This window comes from Sylvia atricapilla, chromosome 6, assembly GCF_009819655.1.
Source record: "Sylvia atricapilla isolate bSylAtr1 chromosome 6, bSylAtr1.pri, whole genome shotgun sequence".
NCBI lineage: Eukaryota > Metazoa > Chordata > Aves > Passeriformes > Sylviidae > Sylvia > Sylvia atricapilla.
In genome coordinates this window covers 10,276,299-10,301,906 of record NC_089145.1, presented here as the reverse complement: position 1 = coordinate 10,301,906, position 25,608 = coordinate 10,276,299, and the positions used below count along the sequence as shown (strand labels likewise).

The 25,608-nt window shown below is 46.8% G+C and overlaps 2 protein-coding genes and 1 long non-coding RNA gene across 4 annotated transcripts; 1 reads left to right on the top strand and 2 right to left on the bottom strand.

The window, feature by feature from the left end:
• Positions 1-768: 768 nt before the first annotated feature.
• On the top strand, positions 769-7,281 carry TALDO1 (transaldolase 1). The gene is made up of 8 exons (XM_066320735.1): positions 769-939; positions 3,016-3,139; positions 3,539-3,646; positions 4,191-4,322; positions 4,755-4,930; positions 5,071-5,268; positions 6,375-6,520; positions 7,032-7,281. The coding sequence occupies exons 1-8, from the start codon at positions 843-845 to the stop codon at positions 7,062-7,064; spliced, it is 1,014 nt and encodes a 337-aa protein (XP_066176832.1). The 5' UTR covers positions 769-842; the 3' UTR covers positions 7,065-7,281.
• Positions 6,139-7,049, bottom strand: LOC136362325 (uncharacterized). Its single transcript, XR_010743767.1, has 2 exons — positions 6,948-7,049; positions 6,139-6,565 (listed from the first exon to the last, which is right to left on the bottom strand). It is a non-coding gene; the product is annotated as an uncharacterized lncRNA (long non-coding RNA).
• Positions 7,282-11,742: 4,461 nt separating the features above from the next.
• GATD1 (glutamine amidotransferase class 1 domain containing 1) lies at positions 11,743-18,748 on the bottom strand. Of its 2 annotated transcripts, none has more exons than XM_066320737.1 (8): positions 18,595-18,748; positions 17,691-17,767; positions 17,207-17,312; positions 16,521-16,628; positions 15,656-15,750; positions 14,392-14,485; positions 13,540-13,651; positions 11,743-13,036 (listed from the first exon to the last, which is right to left on the bottom strand). In XM_066320737.1, the coding sequence occupies exons 1-8, from the start codon at positions 18,650-18,652 to the stop codon at positions 13,027-13,029; spliced, it is 660 nt and encodes a 219-aa protein (XP_066176834.1). In that variant the 5' UTR covers positions 18,653-18,748; the 3' UTR covers positions 11,743-13,026. The 2 variants fall into 2 exon arrangements, with proteins under 2 accessions (XP_066176834.1, XP_066176835.1); XM_066320738.1 differs by having other exon boundaries at positions 11,743-13,033.
• Between the last annotated feature and the right edge of the window lie 6,860 nt (positions 18,749-25,608).

Genomic DNA, 25,608 nt, shown 5'->3' with positions numbered 1-25,608 from the left:
AGAAAGAGGAACAGCATAACCCTATGACACAGGCAAGCGACAGATTATCCGACATTTCCAGCCAAGCGCCGTCCCCTGTCTCAGGTGAACAACTACACTAACTAGATCACCTCCTCTACAGCCAAAATAAAGTTTAGGCAAACCAAGAGCCCAAAACATCCGCCCTGCTGGGTCAGGGGCTCTCTCAGCGGCTGCCGCTGTACCACCAAGCCATTTCGAACCTTGCCACGGCGGCAGGGAAGGGAGCACAGAGCGCTGAGCTCCTGCAGCGGGGCAGCACGGCCGCCTCCCCTCAGGGCCGCTTCCCCTCAGGGCCGCCTCCCCTCACGGCCGCTTCCCCTCACGGCCGCCTCCCCTCAGGGCCGCCTCCCCTCACGGCCGCCTCCCCTCACGGCCTGCCCGCCGCCATCTTGCGGCACCGGCGGCGCCCGGGCCCCGCGCGGCCGTGACGGACGGGTGGCTTGGGGGCGGGTCGGGCACCGTGCCGGCCGTGGGGAATACCCCCGGGGGGGTTCTGGGGACCGGAGATCCCGGGGCCGGGAGCCCTCCGGACACGCTCTGCTGGCGACAATGGCGGCGTCAGGGTCGCCAAGGCGACCACCCGCCCCGACCCCCGGGACCAGAACCAGCCAATCAAAATCCTTCTTCCTCCCGCTGCCCCGCCTCGGCTCCTCCCGGCCGTGTCCGTCTTGTGTCCGCGCTCCTGATTGGCCGGTGCCGCCCAGCCGGGCTGGGATTGGCGGCGGGCCGCGGGAGCGCGCGGGCCGCGGGTGCGCGCGCAGGCTCGTACCCTCCGGGCACGCACCGTCCCTTATAGGCGCGGAACCGCCACAGCCGTGGACATGTCGGTGTCCCCCGTGAAGCGGCAGAAGATGGAGTCGGCGCTGGACCAGCTCAAGCACCACACCACGGTGGTGGCCGACACCGGGGATTTCAACGGTGAGAGGCGGCGCGAGGGGATCCTGTCACGGCATCTTCTCCTTTGCCCCCTCTCACGCCCCCCTTCACGGAGAGTGGGCGCGCCCGGCCGAAGGGGCGCGCACTGGGGGGAGCGAACCACCCTGCGGCCGGAGGGGGGGCGCGGGGAAGGCGCTCGGTGGTGGCGCCTTGGTCCCCATCCCAGGGCAGATCCCGCCCAGCCAGAACATTTTCCAGACGCTCCCGTGATTTTCTCGCAGTTTGCCCTCGAGTGTGCCCTGACCACCACGTTCAGCTCTGCGTGCTGTCAGGAAGAAGTGCCAGACTCAAACCAGGCTCTGCTGTGCTAATGAATTCGGGTTTTTTTCCAGGGACCTGTCTAGATCTGGGACTTGTTTAGGGTTTTTTTCGAAACTCAAGGCAAGACAACTCGGTCCAATGGAGGGTGTCGCTGCCCGTGGCAGGGAGTGGAACTGGATAATCTTGAATCTTGCTTTCCAACCTAATCGTTACAGGATTCTGTAAAAATAATGCCAGAGTGCTTTTGTTTCCCTTATCTCCTGAGAATGAGCCAGCACACTCCTTTCTGAAGAGAGGAAGGTGGCCATCGATTAAAAAGCCACTTGTTCCAAGCTGTCACTGCCTGGCCCAGCACGGACACGGAGCCTGCTCAGTCCACCAGAGCCAGGAATTCTCCCTGGGTTGCGTAGAGCAGCTCTTGAATCCTGTCCTGTCCTCACCCAGGCCTGCAGTAATCCCTCCACTGCTTGCCTAATCCTGCTGGTGTAACAGTAAACAATCCTAAACTGTCAAATGTCTTAAGAGTACTAAACTTAAGGTGAAGAGAGCACAGGAGTGGCAACAGCTCACACACGGGAAAAAAAACAGACGCACAGCATGGCCAAGGGGGTGTTTGTGTGCAAGCAGCAGTAAAGATTGTTAGAATATCCCTCAGGGATCATCAAGTCCAGCTCCTGGCCCTGTTCAGGACATCCCCAAGTTGTTCTCTGGGCTGCTCTTATCACCTGGGGGTTATTCTTAGAGTCCTAACAAGGCAAGAGCCTTACCTGGCTTGCTCCTGGCAGGTTAGACACTGGTGGAGGTGAAGGTGCTTTGTTGCTGCTGCTGGTTCCCAGTTGTGTGTGTAGGTGTCAGTACAGAATGGAGTTTCATTGATGTGCTGCTCTGCTTTAAGCAGTACCCACATGAACTGAAGTTCTGAAGGACCTGTTTGTATGGAGTGGACCTCTCTCCAAGATCCTGATCATTGCCTGGGAGGGATCTATAGAAAAACAAGTCTTATTATTAGTACAGTTGCATTCTCTCACTTGGGGTTTCATCCCTGTGCAAAATGCTGAGGAGAAGGGGCTGGTAACACAGATCTTATTTTTTTTTTTTTTTGACATTTTAACTGCATTGTTGAAACTGCTGAGTGGCCTGCAGAGGCTCTACCCTGTTTGCCCTGGTGCCAGTTGTGATTACAGCCTGACAGTGTGTGCCACAGCCTGCTGGAGCAAAACCTGGCAACACCTGGAACAGGTGTAGTCCAGAGCTTAGGGTAAGACCAAGGGTCAAGTGTCTTCCTGGTAGGACAAGGAAATGAGAAGAGCAGATACTGAGAAACTGCAACTATTTGGAGAAAGTTTAAAAACAGAAAGAAAAGCTGCTGGAGCCTCACAGGTGAATTCACCTGCCCTGGCCCCATCAGTTGGACATGAGCAAATCCCCAAATTTCTGACTGCTTGAAGGGAAGGTCCCCTATTCTTTATTCCCTTCAGTGATTCCTGGAGCTCAGCTATGCTGGTTGGGATGAAGTTTGGAAATTAGTATTACTTCTCTCCATCCGTCGTTTCTACAGGTCTGTACTTTTGGGCAACTTCTACAGTTTATAACCTTTAAAGTTTGCTGTATCTTGTGACTGCAGCCCAGTTGTTCTGTACTCTGGCACAAATCAGCCTTCAAGCAGTGTTTAAACACCACTCGGTGCTGATGTGCTCTGTCATTAACAAGTGTTTACATTCTCACCTGGTTGAGCAAAATCCTTCTGGTTTCTCATGCTGGCTGGCTGTTTCAAACAGGCTGGTTTTCTTTCCTCAGCCATAGATGAGTACAAGCCCCTGGATGCCACCACAAACCCCTCCCTGATCCTGGCTGCGGCTCAGATGCCGGCATACCAGAAGCTTGTGGATGATGCTGTTGCCTACGGGAAGAAGCTTGGTGGGTAAGTAAAGAGGGGTTTAATCTCAGCAGGCCTATATTTAAAATGCCTTATTTATATACAAGCAACGTACTGGGGTTTCCCCCTCGTGTACTTGTGGGTTTGTCTCCTGCCCCAAAAAGGCCTTTGAAAAAAATTCCTTACGCCCATTCCAAATGTGCTTTTAAGAAGTGCATCCCCATTTCCCAGCTCAAATCTGGCCTTCCTTGCTCAGGAAAACAACAGCACTACAGGAAAGAGTGTCCAAAGGCTAATCCTGCTGGCAGGACAGAAGTGGCTCATTTGAACTCTGGAATTTAACGTTAAACGGGCTGTGAAATTTGATCTTCAAATCCACAGCGAAGTGTAAACTCACCTTTTTTTTAAATCCCCATAAATGCTTTTGCTTTTTGTGGTTTTCAGGTCAGAAGAGGAGCAGATCAAAAATGCTTCTGACAAACTTTTTGTATTATTTGGAGCTGAAATCCTGAAGAGGATACCTGGCCGTGTGTCCACAGAAGTAGATGCAAGGTTGGCCCTTCTTCCTCTGGTTACCCTGAATATTTGTAAATACAGAAAGCGACCTGATGTGAGTTGGAAAAAGATGGTTTTGCCTAGAAGACCAGCAGGACTTATTAAGGAGTGTGAATTTCCCTTAGTTTGACTAGAACTCTGTAACACAAACAAGTAGCACTGACCTTGGATTTTCATAATCTTCCTGTTGCTGCTTAAGCAAGGGAAGCCTCACGCTTCCAGTCAGAGTTTTGCTCGTTTTCTTCTATGTGATAATAGCTGCTCAATTTAGCGAGAGCTCTGTTTTGAACAGTTTTTTTCAAGACTTGCACAGGACTTGGCTGTTAACTTGCTCGGTGCAAATTTTTGTCAATGCTCAGCTTCTGAATTCATTGTGAGAAACTTCCTTCTCAAAGGGCTGTCAGTCTAGAAGGGATCTGAGAACACAAACTTGCTGTTGGCATGTAAATGCTGTTAAAACAGCAATTTTTGGCCCTGAGGGAGAAAATTTAAAAAACAAAACAAAACTTCAGTTTTAAACAGTGCTGCTCTTTCCTCAAAGGTTGTCGTTTGATAAGGAAGGAATGATTCAAAGGGCCAGGCGTCTCATTGACCTCTACAAGGAAGTAGGAGTTGGTAAAGACCGGATTCTCATCAAGCTCTCTTCAACGTGGGAAGGAATCCAGGCTGGCAGGTAAGGCTGTGTGTGCCTGGTGTGCTGATTCATGGCATGCTCCTGCCTGTCCACAGGCACTGACACTGCATCCTGCACTTGAATAAACAGCAGTGCTGAATGCACGGCATGAGGAAGTCTGTCATGAGCATGGGAGGTGCTCTGCCACAGCTTGCTGTTGAAATAGGGAAAGTTTCTTCATACAAGGGCCAGGCCACAGTTTCCTGAAATACCCTGCTAAGCTGGCTGCATTTGGCTAGAGGAAGAGCATTCATAAAGCAGAGTTTGGCAGCACAAGACATCTGCTGCTAGCTGACAACTTTAAAGCTTACCAAGTGTGTCCCACTCCTAAATTAACTCAAGGAATTCAGTCGTTTGAACTTAGCAGCTTGTTCCTGAATATGAATTCCGTAGGTGAGTGCAGTGCTGTTCTAAGCCAACCTGTGTCTGCAGGGTTCTGGAGGCCGAGTATGGGATTCACTGCAACATGACCTTGCTGTTCTCCTTTGCTCAGGCTGTTGCCTGTGCTGAAGCTGGAGTTACTCTCATTTCCCCGTTCGTGGGACGGATCCTGGACTGGTATGTTGCAAATGGAGACAAGAAAACCTATGAACCTTCAGAGGATCCAGGTGAGCACAGATTTAGCACTGCTGAGAAAACAACAGCTGCTCATTCAAGCAGTTTACTCGTAAAAATCCTCTTATGGCAAAATGCTGGGTTTGAGCATGTTCTAAATAATCACAATGAAGTTGCTGGTTTCTACTTGTAGGAGTGAAGAGTGTCACTAAGATCTATAACTACTACAAAAAGTTTGGCTACAAAACCATCGTAATGGGTGCCTCATTTCGCAACACGGGCCAGATCAAAGCGCTCACAGGCTGTGACTATCTCACCATTTCACCCAAGCTCCTGGCAGAGCTCAGCAAAGAGCACGTCAAGTTAACTCCCACACTCAGTGTCAAAGAGGGTGAGTCCATTCCTGGGGGCTTCTTCCACCTTCCTTTCTTCTGCAGTGTTCAGAGTCTGGGGTTGGAGTCAGTGCTGTGGCACTTGGCAGCCATCCTGCTTTAGGGATACATCCAGGAAATATTGTAGCCTGAGAAGGAAATACTGTAGCCTCATTACAATATCACTGCTACAACTGCTGACACTGAGCACTAATTGGATTGCAGTGGGTTTGGAGTGTGCTTCCATACTCTCTCCATGGGACAGGGAGAGATGAGGAAAGTTAATCTGCCCATGCTCAGGATTAAATTTTACCGAACAATAGCCAAGATGCCAAACTTGGTTCCATCTTAATCTCTAGACATGCCAAGAGGTGTTTTCTTTCCAGAACTTAGAAACTAATCATAGACAAGACTGAGTGATTTGATCTGGTGACACTGTGTCACGATGGCTCAGAATTCTTATTCCTATTACACCACTTCAAGCTCAGGTTGGACAGGGCTTGGAGCAATCTGGGATAGTGGAAGGTGTCCCTGCTTGTGGCTGGGGAGTGGAACTGAATGGGCTTTAAGGCTCCTTTTAACCAAATTATTCCAGGATTCTGTGATACTCTCCCTTTTCTGCAGCCTCATTAAAATGCTGGTTTACATCTCAGAAAGCAGCTCTGTGCACAGCTGTAACCATGGGCTGCTGCCCACAGGCTGCTGCTGGCCTGGGAGCCTGCTATCAAGTGAGCTTTTGTTAGTTCATGCCAAATAATCAAAGCCTGATTGTTCAGAATATTTGCTCAGAATGTCTCACTGCTGCAGGGCAGCTGCACAGTTCCTTAGAATAGGCCTGGAAGTGCTGTGCCATTCAGCAGCAGGTACGAGATAATGACACACACAAACACTTTGTTAAGATAAACTGATTTATTAGGCTACCTTTTCCCTCTTTGTTCTCCTCCAGCCAGATCAGGAGCACTTTCAATCTCACATCCCAGATTGTGCTCCTGCAGCAAGTCATACTGAAAGTATTTCAAAATTTTCCAACACCTAGAAATGGTCAGAACTCAAAACAATTTTAGGAAGTCTGAATTTGATAAGAATCTGATCACCTGGTCTTTCTTTTTCTACTTCTCCTGCACAGCTCAGGCATGTGATCTTGAGAAGATCCACCTGGATGAGAAGGCATTCCGCTGGCACCACAACGAAGACCAAATGGCTGTGGAAAAGCTCTCCGATGGGATCAGGAAATTTGCTGCAGATGCAGTTAAGCTGGAGAGGATGTTGAAGGTAGATACCACACTGCTCCCGTGTACTGCAGCCAGCTGGGGGTGGCTGAGGATTAAACAAGTCTGGTCAGGTCTTTGGACAGGTTTGGACAGGCCACCTAAATTCAGTGGACTTGGTAAGCTTCACTGCAGGCCAAGAAAGATTTCGTGCCAGGTGTGGGCCACACCTGCAGCTTGAGGCTGCAGGACTGGCAACTCATCAGGATAACTGTCAAAGTGAGAAATCCCTTAAATCTGATTCTGGGCTGTCAGCAGCAGTACAGGACATGAATAATCTGCAGGTAGTGAGCTGGAAATGTATCATGTTTGTACTTGGAGGCACTAAGAGAGAGCAGATCTACTGTCAAAGTTTTATGTCAGACTGTGGAGAGGCTTTGACACGGGAGTCATCAAACTGTGTTTTTTTGGGGAAGAAATACTCAGTATACCTGATCTAGGCAGTTGGTGACTGGCAACTCCTTGCAGCATTCCCAAACTCTTACTCAGCCATGGCTTGTTTATTCTTTTTCTAGGAGCGAATGTTCAGCACTGAAAATGGAAAATAAGAAAAGGAAAAATAATAATCAGCATTTCCCTGAGTGCTTCAAGCTGAGGTGGATCACCTGAAGTTCAGTGGATGTACAAATGTCTTACCTGTACAAGTATCATGCTGTGTATGGATAGATTTCTGTATCATGCTTTTTTTTTAATCAATTTGCAAAGGGACGAATGGAATTTCAAATTTTTGTGGCGCTTTTGTCAATAGATGCAAATTAAAACCGACTTGCCTTGTAACATGATCAATTCACTGCTGCAGGAGACCCATGATGGGATTTTAATTTTCAAATTCCTAATTTGAAACACACTAAAGAAAAGTCCTAACTCATTGAAGAAAACAGTTTTTAATTTCAGGTTGTTTTGAAGAGCAAACACAGGTTTCACAAGCCCCTCTTGGTACAAAGTCCACAAATACTCCTGTGAGACATATATGTCAAAATATATATGTGTATATATATGCACACATATAGTTTATATAGATCTTGTTCTATGAAGAGTAGACAAGAACAAATGATAGGACAAGAAGGAAATGGCCTCAACTTGTGCCAGGGAAGGTTTAGACTAGATTTTAGGGAACATTTCTTAACTGAAAGCTGTCTCAGCTGGCACAGCTGCCCAGGCCACTGGTTGAGTCCCATCCCTGGAGAGATTTAAAAGGCACATAGATGTGGCACCTGGGGACAGGATCGTGGTGGCCTTGGCAGTGCTGGGGGAATGGCTTGGACTTGATGATCTCAGCAGTCCTTTCCAACCTCAGTGATTCATCCCTTGGTTCTAAGAGATCCCTGCTTATGGATGCAATCTGCTGTTTCCTGACAAATTTGCCTGAACTTAAAAACCAGGGGGAACAGGCAGCAGTGTGGCTCCAGCGCTGACAGACACGCGCTCTGTGCAGAGCAAGGGAGCCACTGATCCCTCACCCCAGTGTGACACAGCAGCTCTGCTGACAGCACATCCAGAACGACCCGGGAGCTGCTGCTGCAGCCAAAGGGACAGCCAGCTACAATGAGACACAGCCTGCCCTGGGAATAGTGCCAGTCTACCGGAGGGGGGTGAAGGCCCCAGGGGACTCATCCAGACCCTCTGTCCTACAGCTGTTGGTGAGAGGGGAAGCAGACCAGGCAGAAGGCAGGCTGCCCAAAGGGAGGTGACCTTTTTTCTGTCAAAGTCAAGCCAGCACTAAAAGTTTGACCCTGCCCCTCCCTACAGCCATTGGACCCTCCACATCCCTTCTCAATTTCAACTATTTTGCATTTTTCGCTCTTACTAAACAGGGAATTCCAACAGAGATTCCTAGAATGGTTTGGGTTGGAAGGGGACCTTGAAGACCATCTCATTCCACCCCCCTGCCATGAGCAGGTTGCTGTGCTCTAATACCACACACTGCACCCCGAGGCAGGGTGGGGATTCAGGCACACAGATTTTGGGGACTTGCTGCTATCAAACTGGCTGGGCAGAGGCAGGGTGCCTCTGGAATAAATGCCCCTTTTTCCCCCTGAGTGAGGCAAGAACCTTCACACGCATGGAATCTGTCCCCTCACATAGCTGATACACAACTGGGTCAGTGATACTGTGGCGCTCAAATGAAACTGAAGCATTGCAGAAGGTACTCAAAAGAGAATGAAATACTGCAGTGAAAAGAGATAAAAGTTAGGAAAAGGTGCCTGAGTAACAGTTAAGCCTTACTTCACTTACCAACAGATGCCTCTCAAGAGCTGAGGGGGCAAGAGGGGAACAAGTTATGCTTAAAATGTTCAGAGTCCCTTCCCTGCTGTGGTGGCAGCTGGTGTTTCCTCCTCAGCACTGGGGTTTTTTTTCTGCAGCACAGATGGATGTTGTGAGGTGCCTGACATCCGTGGCTAAGCCACAAAGTCCACATCCTTCCTGAAATGGTGAAAAAAACCCCAAGCATCACATAAACCTTCAGCCTGTACAGCTCTTTAGTCAGTCCCACAAAGTGTGTTTACTCTTTAAATCTTCCTCAACTTCCCCTCTCTTCAGCTGATGGGGGGATCTCTCCCAGGGCCTTGTCTGTGCCCCACCTACAAACTCCTTCCGGGATTTCCCATATCTCCAAACCTCCTCAGATTAAGAAATCAGGAGATGTCTCTTGTCTCCCAGAAAGGGCTGTGGCTCTCACAGTCACAAGGACAGGACACAGGGGCAGATACAATATGCATGTTTGGGAGAAACTCCAAAGAATCAATACATAAACTTTTAAGCATTGATTTAAAAATGACAGCACCTTTCCTTGTGGTGGCTGCTCTCCGATTCCAACATCCAGCTCTGTGCAAACACACAAAGCTTGGAGGAGGGTTGGAAAAGCTTTTCCTTCCTCCTCCAGCTGTACCTTGCATTCCATCACACACTGTGCCAAGGGAGACACACTGCTGCTCCCAGAACCTCCTCCATTCTTGAAAGGGGGTACAGGAAAGCAGAGCTGTTGGACGAACAGACACAGTAAGTACATCCATTTATATTCATCTTCCCAACATGTAATTTAATTTAAAATTAGTCCTTAGATTCACTGGTTAGGTCTATCCAATACAGCCATCACAGGCCGGACAGCACCAAACCCAAACAGTTCCATTTGAAATTTTAAAGTAAATCAGGACCAAAGAGCCACTTCCTTCTCTTCCTGGCCCTTGTGCCCTCCTGGCACACAAAAATAACGCAGCAGGTTCAATTTAACAAAGAAAAATCAAAGGGTTTTTTTTTACAAAATTATGCTGTGGAAGCTCCAAGGAAAGAATTTTAATTAAATATGTTAATACATAAATGGAATGCTGGTATGACCAACAACCAACAGCTGTAGATAGGGACAGAGTTCAAACATCTTATCAGGATCCCCAAAAACATGAAAACTGAGATCATACCCACAGGCAGGTCTGTTTTCCAGACTTAAGCAGTTTCCCAACTGCTGCACCAGCACTCCTCTTCTCAGCTCAGGTGTAAACCTGCCAGGAAAGGCTCCCATACCTCAGGGATGGTGGACTGTCCTCTTTTTGGTGAAGAAATGCTTTGTGGGGTGCAGGACAGCAGTGCTCCTTTACAGCTGTGAGCCAACATGTGAGAAAACTCCTCATCCCTTTGGATTCATCCTGCTCCACGTGCTGCAGAGGCACTCTGATTCTTCTAGCAGGTATCTCTGTATCTGCCTATAAAAACATCTGAGGAAAACAGAGGATACAGTCCCAGCTGTTAAGCCCAGGGAAGATGTAACACTGTGAGTCTCAAAAAAATAAATCAGTAAAACCCTAGAAAATAAAACCAAACCCCCACCCAAATAAATAAAACAATAAAACCCACCAGCTGGATTTTATTTCCAAGGAAATAAATTTCCGAAGAAAAAAAACACTTTCCAAAAAAAGATTTCCAAGGAAACAAGCCTGGCTGGTAAAATTCCTAGGACCAAAGCACCAAGCACAATGTTGAAACAATAAGGGTTTGTGTGGGATGAAAATCTCTCAAATTTGAAGGTTTTCAGTTCTTTGGGAGGCAGTTTCTGCCTTGGGAGACAAAACCTTCTCAGTATGAACACCACTGCTGGGATGGGATTGCTCATAGGGCTCCTCAGCTGGACCAGGCACAAGGTACAGAAGGTACAAACTGAGGTATCTAAATCCTTTCCAGAGAAAGTTTAAAGGCAAGAATTATCCAAAACTCCTTGCTCTTTGTGTAATGCCACTCCATGATTTTAGTTGATGGAAATATCTTTCAGGTAGAAGAAAATAACAACAACAAAAAAAACCCGATCAAGTTTTACATTTGTAGAACAGAATTAACATGAAAAATAAACTGAAATTTTAAAAAATTTCCTGAACATACCTGGATGACATTCAACAACTTTTGTGTTTTCTACATTCATTTGATCTTCTTTTCCTATAGTTTTTGAACAATTTTTTTCTAATCCCTGGCTAAAATTGGTCATGCTGTACAAGAACTTAACAACTATCATCACTAATGCCCTCAAGTTGTGCCAGGGGGAGTTCAGGTTGGATATTAGGGAAAATTTCTTCACGGAAAGGGACATCAAGCACTGGAACAGGCTGCCCAGGGCAGTGGTGGAGTCACCATCCCTGGAAGAGTTCAGAAAACACGTGGATGTGATACCTGAGGTTGAGTGGTGAACATGGTGGTGGTGCTGCACTGATGCTTGGACTCAAAAGCTCTTCTCCAACCTGAATTCCACAATTTTGTGACTCAGACGGCTCCCAGTCTGTCAGCTTGACTTGTGAAGGTGACACAACCCAGCCCACCACATTCAGAGCCACCCCACAGAGCTGTCAGCCCACACCTGCACACGTCACCTCTCCAGCCACTTGCTGCTCCACCACACCTTTCTCCTCCAGTTTCCCCAAGAGCAGCTTGATGGCTGAGGAGATAAAAGTGGATGTGCGATGGGAAAGAGTGAAAATACACACAGGAACTCATCTTTTTTCCGCTCTCACATGGGAGGAAAAAGAAAGCACCATCAAGTCCCCAGGCAGTGTCAAACTGTTTGCTGCCTGACAGAGGCACAAGCAGAGCAATTCCAGCAGGTGCTGGATGCCACAAAACAAGGAAAAATTGTACAACAGGGGACTGCTCAAAGCCTGTAGTGGCTTGAATGCTGTTTGCTCTCCTGACAGCAGATGAGTGAGCCTGGACAGAAGCTCATTTAAGGAATGAAAACAGGACACAGGGTAGACACCAATATTCTATTTTTACAGGTAAGCAGTGAAAGATGTAGCAATTTTGGAAAAATCCCATGGAAACAAGAGTCCCTAAGGAAATGCAGTCTCCCACTTCACAAACAAGATGTGGCTTTCCAGACTGAAAGTATTCTCTGATGGTGTCAACATCAAGTCCTCAAGATGGCTTGTCAGGAATGAACATTTAAATTATCAAACTTGACCAACAATTTCCTTTCTATCAAAGCCAAATTTTCATTTCAAATTCTGGTTTTAATTTCCATCAATGCCAAAGATCTGTACGCTGGGCTCCAGAATGCAATAGCAGAAGACCCAGCAAAACCCACAGCAGTCTGTCTTTTAAAATCACACTGAATTTTTGAGACAGAGCTAAAAAAATGGATTTCCACAGAAAAGACATAATTTCCCGACTTGATGACTTGTTAGAACCCAAATGTTGTAATATCCTGGTAAGAAAACAAAAATGCAACACCATTTCTTTGGGGCACTGGAGAATTGTTACCCACAATTCCAAGGGGGAAGGAAAATTAATTATCTGAAAGTAAATTTATCTACTTCCCAGTGTATTTGGTATGTTTGAGCCTGCAAGAATAAAAAAAAAATCTCAGTCTGATTATTCCTTTCAGCTTCAAGCCACACCTGCAGCTCAGAAGGAAGGAGTCCAGACTCCACCCTACAGCTGGTTCCTCAGATGGGAGCCACATTAGCCACCTGCATTTTTCAGTGCCCTAGTCCACAAAATTCCAGCAAGAGACAGCAGCAGTGTACTTCCAGAGAGGAGTATTTCCAAGAGAACAAAACCCACAAAATAAGCAGCACAAAGGAGAACAAATAAACAATTGTAGGACCATGTTAAAAAAAAAAAAAAAAGCTGAGCGAACTTTTTAAACACAATTCCAGCAATGTGAACAGGAAGAAAACAAGGGCACACTGTGCACCAGTACAATGCCAACCCAGAGCAGGGCTTCAGCAATTTCTATTCACAGCATCAACTTTTGGGGGAGTTTGAGATGACAGTTCCCCACATCCGTAAATTGAGGGTCTAGAGAAGCAGCGAGAAAACAGAGCAGCAAAAAAATGTAAGAGGGTGTCCCAGCTGCTTCTGACAACTTTCATCCATTCCATCCACAGAGAACCTGACACCGCCACTTCCCTGCCACAGTCACTTCAGAGTCCAGGACAAGGGTTCAGAGGGATGTTTCATCCAGGTCACAGCCATGGAAATCCTCAGCCTGCTGGCTCTTCATCCATCCTCTTTGCAAAGAGACCTTCTCCTTCATTTCCTGCTGAAGGAAACACACACAGACACGACAGGACCTGTTAGTGCACAGCCAGGACAGGACACTCGTTCACTTGAACAAAATAAGGGGTTTGTGGTTATTCATAGGTGCTCTTCTATCTGACAAGATGACACTCAAACAAGCCAAGCCATTTCCAAAGAAATTACATTCATTCATTCCCAGAAGCCTAAATCAGAGCTGACTCAAAGCCAGCCTGCCAAAGCTCATGAAACAAGAGATGTTTCCCTGAACAGAAATGTTTAGTGAGGACTATTCAGCATTTCACTCTGCCAGTTTCATTACAGCTGGGCATTTCCCCACACATTTTCATCTTCTTCTTTTAAATAATCAAATGCTCTTTGCCAAAAGACACAACTGCCTGGCTAGCTTCATCAAACAGAAGTGACACGCACTTCAGCAGAAAACCAAAGGGAAAAATGCAGTAGTCCTGAAACCAAAAGATGCTCACCACTGGCTGTTCCCAGTTCTTAAGCCCCATCTTGCCTCACCTGACATTGCAAAGAATCAGAAGGTTCTGGACAGCAGGAAGGGTGGAATTGTCATTCTGTCCTGTCACCAAGTGCCTGTCCAGCACCACATGGACAGCATCTGGGCTGCTGGCTGAATACAGGAGAAAAACATAGGATTGCATCAGAGGACACAAGTTCAGTGCCAGAATCACACCACTGATAAACCCAACACGACACAGAACTGTTTTGGCCAGACAGATTTGCTGGGTGCTGATCTATTACCCCAGTCTCAAGCTCCTCATCCTGAAACAATTTCCCTAAGAAATCCTCTTCTGAAAGGACAGGACTGGGTCCTTGATTCAATTAATTTAATTACCGGTGGGTAAAGCACACATTTCAGGAGATTTTCATAATAAAAAACTCAAAGTATGTATTTGAAAGTTACAATTACCTCACAATACAACAAAAACCCTTCTTATGTCAGACATGAGCTGTGATCACCATGCTACAAAAAATAGATACTCATTTTCTGGCTAATTACAACACTCCAGGCATGCTCACATCTACCAGCAAACTGCTCAGGACCCCAAATAGAGTTTTAAAGTGACCTCATTCCAGACAGACTCTCAGACTGGTTTGGGTTGGAAGGGATCCCAAAGCTCATCCAATCCCATCCCCCTGCCACAGGCACGGACACCTTCCACTATCCCAGGTTGCTCCAAGCCCTGTCCAACCCGGCCTGGCAAATGGCCAGTGACATACAGGCAAATGAGGGAATGGGAATGCCAGATGAGAGATCCTGTCAGAGCCCTGCCCAGCTGGGCATGACAGGCACACTCATTTCCCAAAGGAGACACAAAGGGCCCATCCCAGACACCAGGCATGACCCACCACTGAATGTAGCTCCAGAATCCTTCACAAAATCCTCCACAATAATGGACAAACTGGCAAAATTCGGCTGCCTCACCAGCTCGTACACAGAGGGCTGAAACAGACCAAAAGGAAATCAAGTTTGGCTGGCTTTGTACAGAAAAAAGCCAAGCAAAACCAACATTTCCAGTACTTCTCTGGAATTTATAATTCTGTTCCCTCTACTATTCTCCCAACCAAATGACCACAAGCAGCTTTGATGGATTTTGTATAGGGAACAAACTGGAAACCTTCAAGTGAGTTAAGTAAAGAGGAAAAAACACCACCAAACAATTTCTGCAGGTGTGATTAACCGCAGGAAGGCACACAAATATCTGGACACAGATGCTGTGCCACCTGCAGAGTCCAAAACCAATAATCCATGTTGGAATGAATATGGGGAACAGCTCACAGACAGAAAATCCAGGAGCACTTAAGAGTTTTTATATGCAGAAGGAAGGAATTTATTTTATAGTCTCCACAGCAACCACAGCTCGGCCACAACATGATTTAAAGTATTTCATCATGGACTATAACAATCCAGATAGAGCCATAAATAATCCTTAACTCTAACAGAAGCACATGAGAACACTAATAGCTTTTGTGAGGCACAAAATCTTCATTTCTTAACTTTCCATGTAAATTTTCTACACTAGAAAGCTGAACTAGGACAATTTGCACCACTCTTGACACTATAAAATGGGCTGTGAGGTCAGAGCATACAAAACAAAGTATCAGCAGTAGCTGGCTGCTTTAACTGCAAGCCAGTTTGTACAAAGAGCTTTTTTTCCTAAAACAACTTCTAACTTTTTTCCTAAGACTTCATCTACCCTTTAAGAAGAAACAGAGAAATATAATTTCTATAACTTATAAGAAATATAACTCATATATAACTTATCCCCAGCATTCATCAAACAAACAAACATTCTGCTAAGTCCTCAGCACCAAATGCAAAGAGCTGCAGCAGGATTTTCCAGCTTTTTTCTTAAATTCAGGTTAAAGTTGACTGAACAATCAGAGGGAAAGCATTCCCCACATGCTACTTAAGCAGAATAAACCCTTCCTGCACTCAGTGCAGGGCGCCTTGTCAAAGACACTCTGCACATCTTGCACAAGCCAAGGGTACCAAACTAATAATTCATATTTATAGGAAGTTGCTGGGTAAAACCAAAACCACCAGAAATCACACAGCAAAAAAACCCAAAAAGCCCCCAAACAGCAAAAATGAGGTAAAAGCTTGACTTACCCCTGTCAGGCTGTATCCCTGGAAAACCCAGGATTTGTCCTCATTGGTGGCACAACACAAAGCTGCCACTCCCTGTCCCACAGCACAGATAGGCTCTAGAAAAGAATTAAAGCACATTTGTGAGCATCTCCAAATACTTAAAACACAGGTGAGTGGGTGAGCCTCATGTTGCCCTCCTGCAGTGAAGTTATACTGCACTGATAATGTTCTTTTAGATTGTAGGGGCTCTCCTGCACACTGCAGTAGTAATTATTGTCAATAATAAGAATTACTGCAATTATTTTATTATTATTACAGTAAGAGCAAGAATAAGAATTGCAGCTTTTTAACTCCAAGTCCAGAGACAAATTCTGAGACACAAATGCTCAAATGTGGAGCACACCCCAGGTCTTGATTTACTGCAGCCTTAATTATGACCCTGGGACATTCCACATTTCCAAACGCCTGGCTCTGAGCCTTGAATGCTGCTGATTTGGACAGTGCCACTTCTGTACCACTGTAAGGCAGCAAATCCTTCTTCTGACACAAGCTCTGAAAAGCTATTGGCATTGCTCTCTAAGATACTTTCAGACCTCTTTTTCCTTTTCAAGGCTCCCTTTTTTCCTATTCAAGACACGTCAGGACACTTTTTTTTCCTGTTAAGACATTTCGGGATACTTTTTTTTTTTCTTCTAGGTCACCCTTTTCTTTTTTAAAGGCCCATGAAGACACTTGTTTCCTCCCTTGAAGACACCTTTCTCCTTTCCTAGTTCTGAATGCCCTTTAGCCATGCAAACACTTGGAAGTCTCTGGAAGGCAGCTGTCCTGCAGAGGCAGCACAGGAGCCCTGTCTGATTTACCCAGGCCCCCGAGGATGTTCACCTACTGCTCTCAGTGCTGAAGTGCTGCAGGATCTTGGCCAGGTACCCACTGTTGGCCAGGTCAGTCACGGCCCCGGGGCAGTTTGGGATCAGCAGGGCGTGGTACCGAGCCCCTAGTCGGGAGGAAAGCAGGAACTGATTGTAGGACAGGTAAAAAAACCAAAAAGCCTGACCGTAAATCTACTGCACGTTTGGAAAAATAAAAGACAAACCCACATAAATCGGTTAAAAATTACCGAAAGAAACTAACAGAGCTACATGGAAGAGACAAAAAAAAAAAAAAAAAAAAAGGTCCTTCTTAGGACAAGGGATACACATTTTTAATGAGCCCTGATGACCCAGGCAAAATTTACAGCTGTTCTGTCTGCTGGTTCCTAGTCCAGCAAAATACTTATTTTTAACAAGTAATAATGCAGTGTGTCCTTATATACAGCACAGACATTATAGGTATATACTGCATTAAATGTGAATAATTATACATTAAAAGAGAATGACCATTCCAACACAAATAACAAAATTGTAAAGCAGTTGTCAAGACTTCCTCTTAAATAAAAACTAAACCAACAACTGCAGCTGCCACGGTTTTCTCTTGAAACACAACTTCCCTGCCCTTTCTGTGCTGTTCTTCCCTAAAATCCTGGCCCTTAGCAGGCCCTGTTTCACTGCCAGTGGCCTGTGGTGACACCCTTACCATCAATGGACTCCAGCTTGGCAGGGTTGGCGTAGGATTTCATGCGGAAGTCCTGGATCCAGCGTGTGTTGCCCTCGTTCACATCCACAAAATCAATGGGCTTCCCCTGGGGACAACATGGTTCACACACTGTGGTGAGGATCACTGCACAACCGTCTGTGACATCTCCCTAAGGACGGCCACGTGGGATTTTAAGATGCTTTCAGCTCTCAAAAAACCAAAGTTTTCCATTTCTCCCACTGAATTAGCACTAGTAGTTTTCCCTCCACTCTTTGTGGGAACAGATATCGGACACAGAAGTCCAAATCCATGCTATAGAAGACTGCAGTCGCTTTGGTATTAAAAAACCAGAATTAAACAGGTCCCTCAATGTCTACGGCCAATAAATCACTTCTCAATATATTTATAGTGTAATTATCTCATGACAACTGAGATATCAATTGGTTTCAGGCTGAAATCACAGTATTTGTCCACTTTCACTCACCCCAGGAGTTGCCACTTGCAGGTTAAAGGCAGAGCTGGCCAGAGTAAAGCAGTGAAGGAACGACTGGGCTGAAACACCTGGAAAACAGATTCCAACACCTTAGGGAAACAACAGTGATAGTCTAATGCAGGTCACACTTTATCCAGCAAAGTACACAAGCAGGGGTGTTTGCTCATCTTGAAAGCTCTAGATAACTTCAGAGGAGTATTAGGTTATGATTTTATGATTTTAAGACATCACAAATGTACAGCCATCATTACAGCTGAGCTGTGTACCGAGGAACAGAATCCTGGAATGATTTGTGTTGGGAGAGACCTTAATGCCCATCTCTTACCAACCCCTCGCCGTGGGCAAGAACACCTTCCACTATTCCAGGTTGCTCCAAGCCCTGTCCAAAATGGCCTTGAACACTTCTAGAGATGGAGCAGCCACAGCTTGCTCCCTGAGCAGCCTGTGCCAGGGCCTCAGCACCCTCACAGGAAAAGATCCTTTCCTCTAACACCCAATCTGAGCCGACCCTCCTTCCCCTCAAAGCCACTAAAGCCACACGCAGAGCAGCCAGCCGGCACAGCTGCACATGCAGGCCACAGCTGCTCACGGCAGGCCACAGCTGCAGCGCGGATGAGCGCGTACGGAAAACCAGCACAGCTGCGCAGGGAGGCCACACGTGGGGCTGCACAGCCCGGCTGCAGTGTGACCCATACAGGGCACGGGCACACGGCAAGGGCTGCGGGGCGGCCACCCGGGGACACGCCGCCGCAGCCACACCGGGGACACCCCCGCGCGGCACCGCCCCGCCCCGCCCGCTGCGCCGCTGGGAAGGGACGGGGAGCGCGGGGCACCCGCAGAGGCGGCTCCCCGCAAACCGGCGGGCCCTCTCCCCTCTCCCGAGAGAGCGTCTCACCCGCGGTGGCGGCGCTGGCGACGATGAGGCAGGAGGGCTTGGCCAGGCGGTCCGACATGGCGGGGCGGCGCCGGGGCCGCGGGGAGCGGCGGCGCCTCGTGCGGCCGCGCCTGCGCAGTGCTGAGGGGCGGGGGAAAGCGCGCGAAATCCTGAGGGAGGCGAAAAAGCGCGGGAAGCGCTGAGGGGGCGCTGCCGCCGCCGGGCCCGCTACGAGCCCGAGGATCCCGTAGTGCCACATCCCATCGGCAGCTGTCGTCGTTTCCTTATTTCCCCGCTTTTTCAAACCTCAGTGTTCAATTTCTGGGTTTGCATCTGTCATCCCTGAGTGAAATTAATAGTTTTGTCCCTTGCTGGACTGCTGGCGCGTTACAGACACAATGCCGTTATAAAACGAAAGATATAAAATAAAGACAGTACAGTTCTGCTGTTGGCTTTATTTGTTTATTTGAAAGAGCTTAATTTCTAGTCTGGTTTCCTAAAGGAAATTTAGCTTATGCCAGCTTGTCCGTCCCTTCAATCATCTCTCTCTTTCCTTTTCTCTCCAGAACTGTGTTCTGAATCTGCAGGCTGGTTAATCTCAGTGTTCCTCACTGCTCTAGCTTAGATACCAGAAAATGATGTAAAAAAGGAAAAAAAGCATCTCATTCACTATTCAGTTTTGCTGTTGTGTGGGGTACTTTGGGACTTAGCGCCATACCAGCAGCCGAAGCCTTTCTATCACAGAGCATCACGGTTATGGTCCTTATTCTCTGCTTGTGACTCCAGTGCTTTTTAAACAAACACAAAGGACGGTACTGTCCCAAACCCTGCTCCATTAGTTCTTCCCATCCTCCCTACACTGCCTCAGGCGTGTGCAATTCCACACACCCTGATGAGGGCCAGAGGTCAGGCCCCCATCCATCCCAGGCTCTCAGCCCCAGCACTCCCACTCAGAAAATAGAAACTTATTTGATCTCCTGCTCCTGTCAATACAAACTAAAACTCAAGTCCCCAGCTGTGCTTCTGCAGCAAAGCCCTCAGTTGATTACAATTTTGCAGCTGGAGGATGCCCTTTTTCCTGACCCTGTGGAATTTATTGGATTTTTCTTCCCAGTTCTTAGGAAATTAATTTCCAAAAGCCTGCAGGCTTCTGAGGGGACCCTGATTGGAGCTGGTGTAATGCGACATTAACCCTGTGCGGTGACACGTGCTGCCAAAACCCTCCTCCCCACTGAGAGCCTGCAGGGAATCTGTGCACAGGGACCCCACAGACATCACCCAGTGCTCAGGGGATGGTTTGTTTGGGAGATACTCCCAGGCCATCTTAGAAACAAAACCAGAAAATCAGCAGCAAAGGTCGCAGCAAAGAACTGAGGGTGAAGACTGGAGACCAGGCTGCGGCATAGGGAATCTTTGGAAATGTTTCCCCTGTGTCTCTGGGTAAATCTACGATTCAATTTAGTTCTTATCTGGGAATAACAATAATTGTCCTCTGCCTGCTTTCCCTGGGCAGGCTGGAGTTTATCTGGGGCAGGAACCACCTTTTCTCACAGTTCTCAGTGGGCTCACTATTCCTAGGAAACACTGAGCCTTCAGGAAACACAGACATAGAATCCAGGAATCATAGAATGGTTTGAGTTGGAAGAGGACTTAAAGCTCACCTCATTCCACCCTTGCCCTGGGCAGGGACACCTTCCACTATCCCAGGTTGCTCCAAGGCCTATCCACCCTGGCCTTGAACGTGTCCAGGGATGAGGCAGCCATACCTTTCTCCAGCCAAACTCCAGAGGGAGCACAGCAGGTTCCACTCGCACCCCCAGGTACACGAAGATGCTCACAGGAGGAATTATACAGTCTCTCTATGTGTGTGTATATATATCTACATATAGTTTATTTCTCACAATCCTGGTAAGAGTTACAGGTGTATTTGGGAATCATTTACAATTTCACAGCATATGGAGTGGCCATACAGCTTGTGATGTGAGTAACATACAGTGTGTAGAGAGCACACGATTCCGACCCATCCACCCACCACTCACACAATGGGTTTCCAAAGCTAATACTAGATTCAGCTACGGAGAAAGCCTGGAAAATGTCAGGGTACAGCGTTGGGTGTCATACAACACTGTCAGTCACAATGGGACAAGCTAAACTACTTTAAATTTTCAATCTAGTATTTCTAGTCTACCTGCATTATTGCATTTATACGCTTTTTTTGTTTTCAAAGTCAAAGTAAATAGAATACTATATGGGAAAGGAAAAAATTCTTGACTATTTTAGGATTTGAGCTGCAGCCCATACAAAGTGTCCATAGAAGCATAGACAAGATTATAAATTCAACAAGGTATAAATTAGCTGGATAGCTTTGTGTGTAGGTAGGTGTCCATTTCCCTCCAGGAAATGTGTCTAGCAGCATATTATTTCTGAGAGCAAAAAAACCCCCCAAACCTGTATGTTGAACACAGGTAAAGATGTGTAAGTGACAAGCAGGTCTGGTTGTACAGGGAAGAAATCAAGGTGTCACTTAGAAAATTCCTATCATTTGGAAAACACACTCAGGAGCTGACTCAAAACCCACTGATGTCGTTGGAAAGGTGCCTGAAGTTTCCAAAGGAACAGCAGGCATTTCAGACTGACTTCCAAGGGCTTTGGATCAGTCCCTGGAAAAGTAACAGAATCCAAACAAACCAAAACCAAAATAAAAATCCCCTGTAATCTGACCTTCAAGTTCCCTTCCTACAATTTTAGTTCCTCCATAAACTTATAGCCAACCTGTACCTACCACTGGAAGAGAGTTGGTTTCCCGGGGAGGTGAAACTGCAACTTTTAAAGGCTTCAGTTGAAACAGTCCTGGGAAAAGGCACCAGGGTAATGAAGGGCTGCTCAAAACTCAGTAAAGCCAAATTATTCCCTTGTTGGTAGGTTGGTTAGTTTTTAACCAAACAAAATTTTGTGGCACCCTTGTTCTCATCATCTTGCCCCAGAAGCTAGGCTGCTTGAAGCAGCTGTGGCAAAACCAGGGATACAATGCAGGACTTGACTGTAGGAAAGGTGATTAAAGGTTCCTCTTGTCCTGGTGGGAGCTTTGGTACTGCAGCATCATCACACAGACAGAAAGAACCTGTACGTTCATGCTTGGGATGCTGCACTGGGGCTGAGAAATGGAAAAATGATGGAACTGTTTGAGAATTGCAAGCTAGGAACAACCAGAAGAGAAACGGGAACAGCCAGCCCAAAGCCTCTTTAACACAAGTTATGCTTTTCGGCTGAAAAAAAAATCTATTTAATTTGAAGAGCATCAAAGAGCAGAGGGCACAAGTCCCAGAGTACTGCATATCCAAGCACACACTGTCCAGAGGAGGGAGCAGAGCTGTAGCACAAGGTAGATCCAAACTCATGAATTTGAAAAGCTAAAGCCTCTGATCTCTCAAAGGATTTTGAGGCCTATTATGGTCAATTGAACGAAACATGAATTTTAGAGGCCCAGAAGTCCCACAGTTGTCTATCACCCAGTGACACCTGACCAGCTCATTCAGATGAGACAATCCTTGCACTTCCTGCACCCTCACCCCTGCCACAACAGCTGATCCTTCCAGGGCAGCAGAAGTACATGTCTTCAACTTCAAAACTTCTTTTCTCCCCTCTGTGTTTGGTGCTCCAGAGTGCTGAGGGAGCTCTGGCTGCAGCCAAGTGTGGTGTGTGCTCACACCACGTCAGCCCCTCTCTAGCAGCCAGGACACCTCACACCTGACTGACAGGGAAGGACAAGAACAGGACCTTCCTGGGAATTTGTCATCCATTACAAATCCTTTGGCAGATGAGCACGCAGCCTCTTGCGGACTTAGACCCTCAAAGGAGGGCAGATCAAAGCTCCACACATTCCCTGTTGTGACACGCAGTCTGGGGGTCCAGCACCGCCTGTATTTTTGGGGGCCACCCAAAACCTGCCTTTGCCAACCCAAAATCTGCCCCAGCCTTGGGCTATGGAGAGGTCACATCTGCAGAGCTTCCTGGGAAGAAAGTACAGACAGGAGAGGAAATACAGTGCAGTGGCCAAAGGAGGAAAGAACAAGCAGTGAATCAGATCAGAAACCAGTGGAACCCCACAGCTTGTAGCAGATGAAGATCTGGTGTGAACAGACATCCCAGGAATTAGGGAATTTAAAAGGAAAGCAGGTTACAAGGCTGGACTCATGGTCTCAAGAAGAAGAGGAAAAAGTCATCATAGACCCACTTTATTCAGTGGATTAACCCCCCCAAGGGTTGCTGGATGGGGGCCCAGGCTTCAAGGCTTTTTGGGGCTGTCAGTTGAGTGTCACTTGTAAAACCCAAAATGTGCCAATAGATCCTCAGCATCAGCAGATTTCTCCCCAAAAGAGTAAAGGACCAAATACCTCCAGTGTAAATAGCAGGAAAGATTCCCAATTCCAACGTCCTGCAGTGAGAAATTACTAGAATACACAACTGTTACGCTCCAGATCAAAGCCAATTCCTCTTCATGGTGGGAAGTGCCCAAACTGTGCATCAGAAGTGCAGCCAGCTCATCAATGTGATGTGATGCTCCATCCTGCCCCTATGGACCTCTCCCAGCTTTGTGGTGAAGGGAACGACACCACAGCAATGCCTGGGAAAGGAATCAGCATTCCTGCTCCAGCATGAAGGATGGACCAGGAGGATCCATCTAAAGAGAAGTGAAGGCTGCATTAGCAGTCCTTGTCGGAGCAAAGGACATGAAAAGAGAGCACAGCCCCTCCTAACGTCTTGACAATTCCCCTTAATCATGCAAAGTTGGTTGTAGAAAACTTCAGGTATTTTTCTAACCCTTTAACATTGCGCAGAGCCAGCAGGAATTCATCTGGAAAAGGCAATTAGTAGAGGTTAATTTGCATGGCACCAGAGCTTGTCATTTTTGCCTTTTTATGAGGGAAAAAAAAAGGGAAAAGAAGATATAAAAGTTAGCATGTCCTTACCAAAGTTATTAAGATCATTAAATAGTGCTTTTTCTCTCCACTTCTCTGCTCTTTTCCATGCACCCTCTCAGAATCTTCACTGACTTGAAGCTTTCCATGGAGCTGATTGAAATTCCAAGAATTTCACCTTTCAAACATATTTTTTCATTGCCTTCCTTTTTTAGTTTATTTCTCAAAGAATCATTTTCCTCTCCAATCTTCAGCACTGTTATTTTCGACCAATTCTAAGAATAGTTAGAAGGCTGCTGAATTCTAAACCCCAGTAGTGTTTCCAGGAAAAGCGGGGAATATTTTAAGGCATAAAATCATCTCTCACCAGCTCCGGGGGTTTTTGGTGGCACTCTTGTTCATACACAAATCCTGATGCCAGTATAAGCAGGGCTGCCTTGGAGAAGAGACTTCCCTTACGCTCAGCCTAAGGAAGGTTTGTATCAATATAAAAATTAATGTGTAATTGAGATGATTTTATGATGACCTGTGATCATATCCCTGGTGCCAACGAGAACTCAAAGGCCAGATCATGGTGACGCCAATGGAAAAATTCCCCTTCTTTTTAGTATTCTATGGATCGACCTTCAAACTTCGGTCCATCAGACACAAATGGATGTTTAATTTATCAACCAGCCCAGGGGAACTAAGAAACACTCCAGGGCAAGTGACTGTTGAGTGCTTTAAGTGAGCCCCAGGCAAGCAGCACCTGCAGGAATGCGTTCTTACCCCCCTAAAAAATGCTGCTGCATTATCCCCTGGCTGCCAGATTTGTTTTCATCCTGCTGCAGCACTGTTAGGAATAACAGGACTTATCTACAGGGTATTAAATCAGTAGGAAGAGGAAGCAGAAGCATAATCCATTTCATCTCTCTTAAAATAGAAGCAGCAAAAACCTTCTACTGTGTTGTCCAAGACAGCAAAATGACATCTTTATACTCAACTAAAATTTATGATTCCCTAAAAAGAGATTGAGATCGGGTGCACTGATTCAATTGAGAGTTTTGGTGGTAAGCTGAAAGGTCTGAAACCAGTTTTGCCAATATTTCATATATCAACTTGATCAAAAGAGTAAACTAGCAATCTAGATCTCTTCAAACCCCAAGCACAGACTCTGATTAGTTTTAAGTGTTAATTCACTCTCCCCACGGAGATGTCACTGGAAGGATTTCATACCACAAAAACCACACAAAAGAAGGACATCAAGCAAATAACGGCGTGTGCTCAGTACGAGAAAAGACAACTATTTATTTAGCACAGCGAGGTCAGTCATTTAAGCCTTCTGCTTCGACAGATTTGGGGCTGAGAGAGGGGGATTTGCTCCCTCGGCCTGGAGCTCGCTGGACATTTTTGGCTCAGTACGAAAGCACTGCACAGCCTGGCACAGTAAGGCAGGACAGGAGGTGTTTGCAAGTCAGGGCTGCGGCGCACTGTGGCATCTACGCTGGATCTGCCCAGCTCAACACTAGACCCACACTTGGAAAAGCACTACAGCACAGTCCAGGGTAGTCTAAAAGTGCCTCCTTTTAATGCAAAGAGCCCACACAACTACCCCAGGGAGGGAAGCAGGGGCTCAGGGCTCTGAGCACACCACACACTCAGCACTTCACCAGCCAAACATTCCTTGCACTGAGGAGAAACCACGACTGGAAAGGAATTCAGGAGCTGCATGGCGTGGTGGGAATGGCACAGAAAAGACATCATGGACACTTGGTTTGAATGCAAGCAACAAAGAAAGGGGCATCTCCAGCTTGGATTCTCTCCCCGTCCCAGACTGCAGCAATACAACACAAAGGTTTGTACACACACACACACGCAGGATGTGCTCCAAGGCACACACACAGACACAGACACAGACAGGTGTTTTCCAAACCAAACTGCCAAAGAGGTGGATTCCAGGTGTTGAACCTGGACAGCAGACTGTTAGGTGATCACAGGAAGTGGAAAATCCCTTGGGAACAGGACAGACCACGTTCAAAAATCCCTTACAGACAGGACATACCAGGTTTGCTGTGTTGGGAGGGCTTGAATGAACAATGTGCCCCGATGAGGAGCTGCAGCCCCATCACCACCTCTG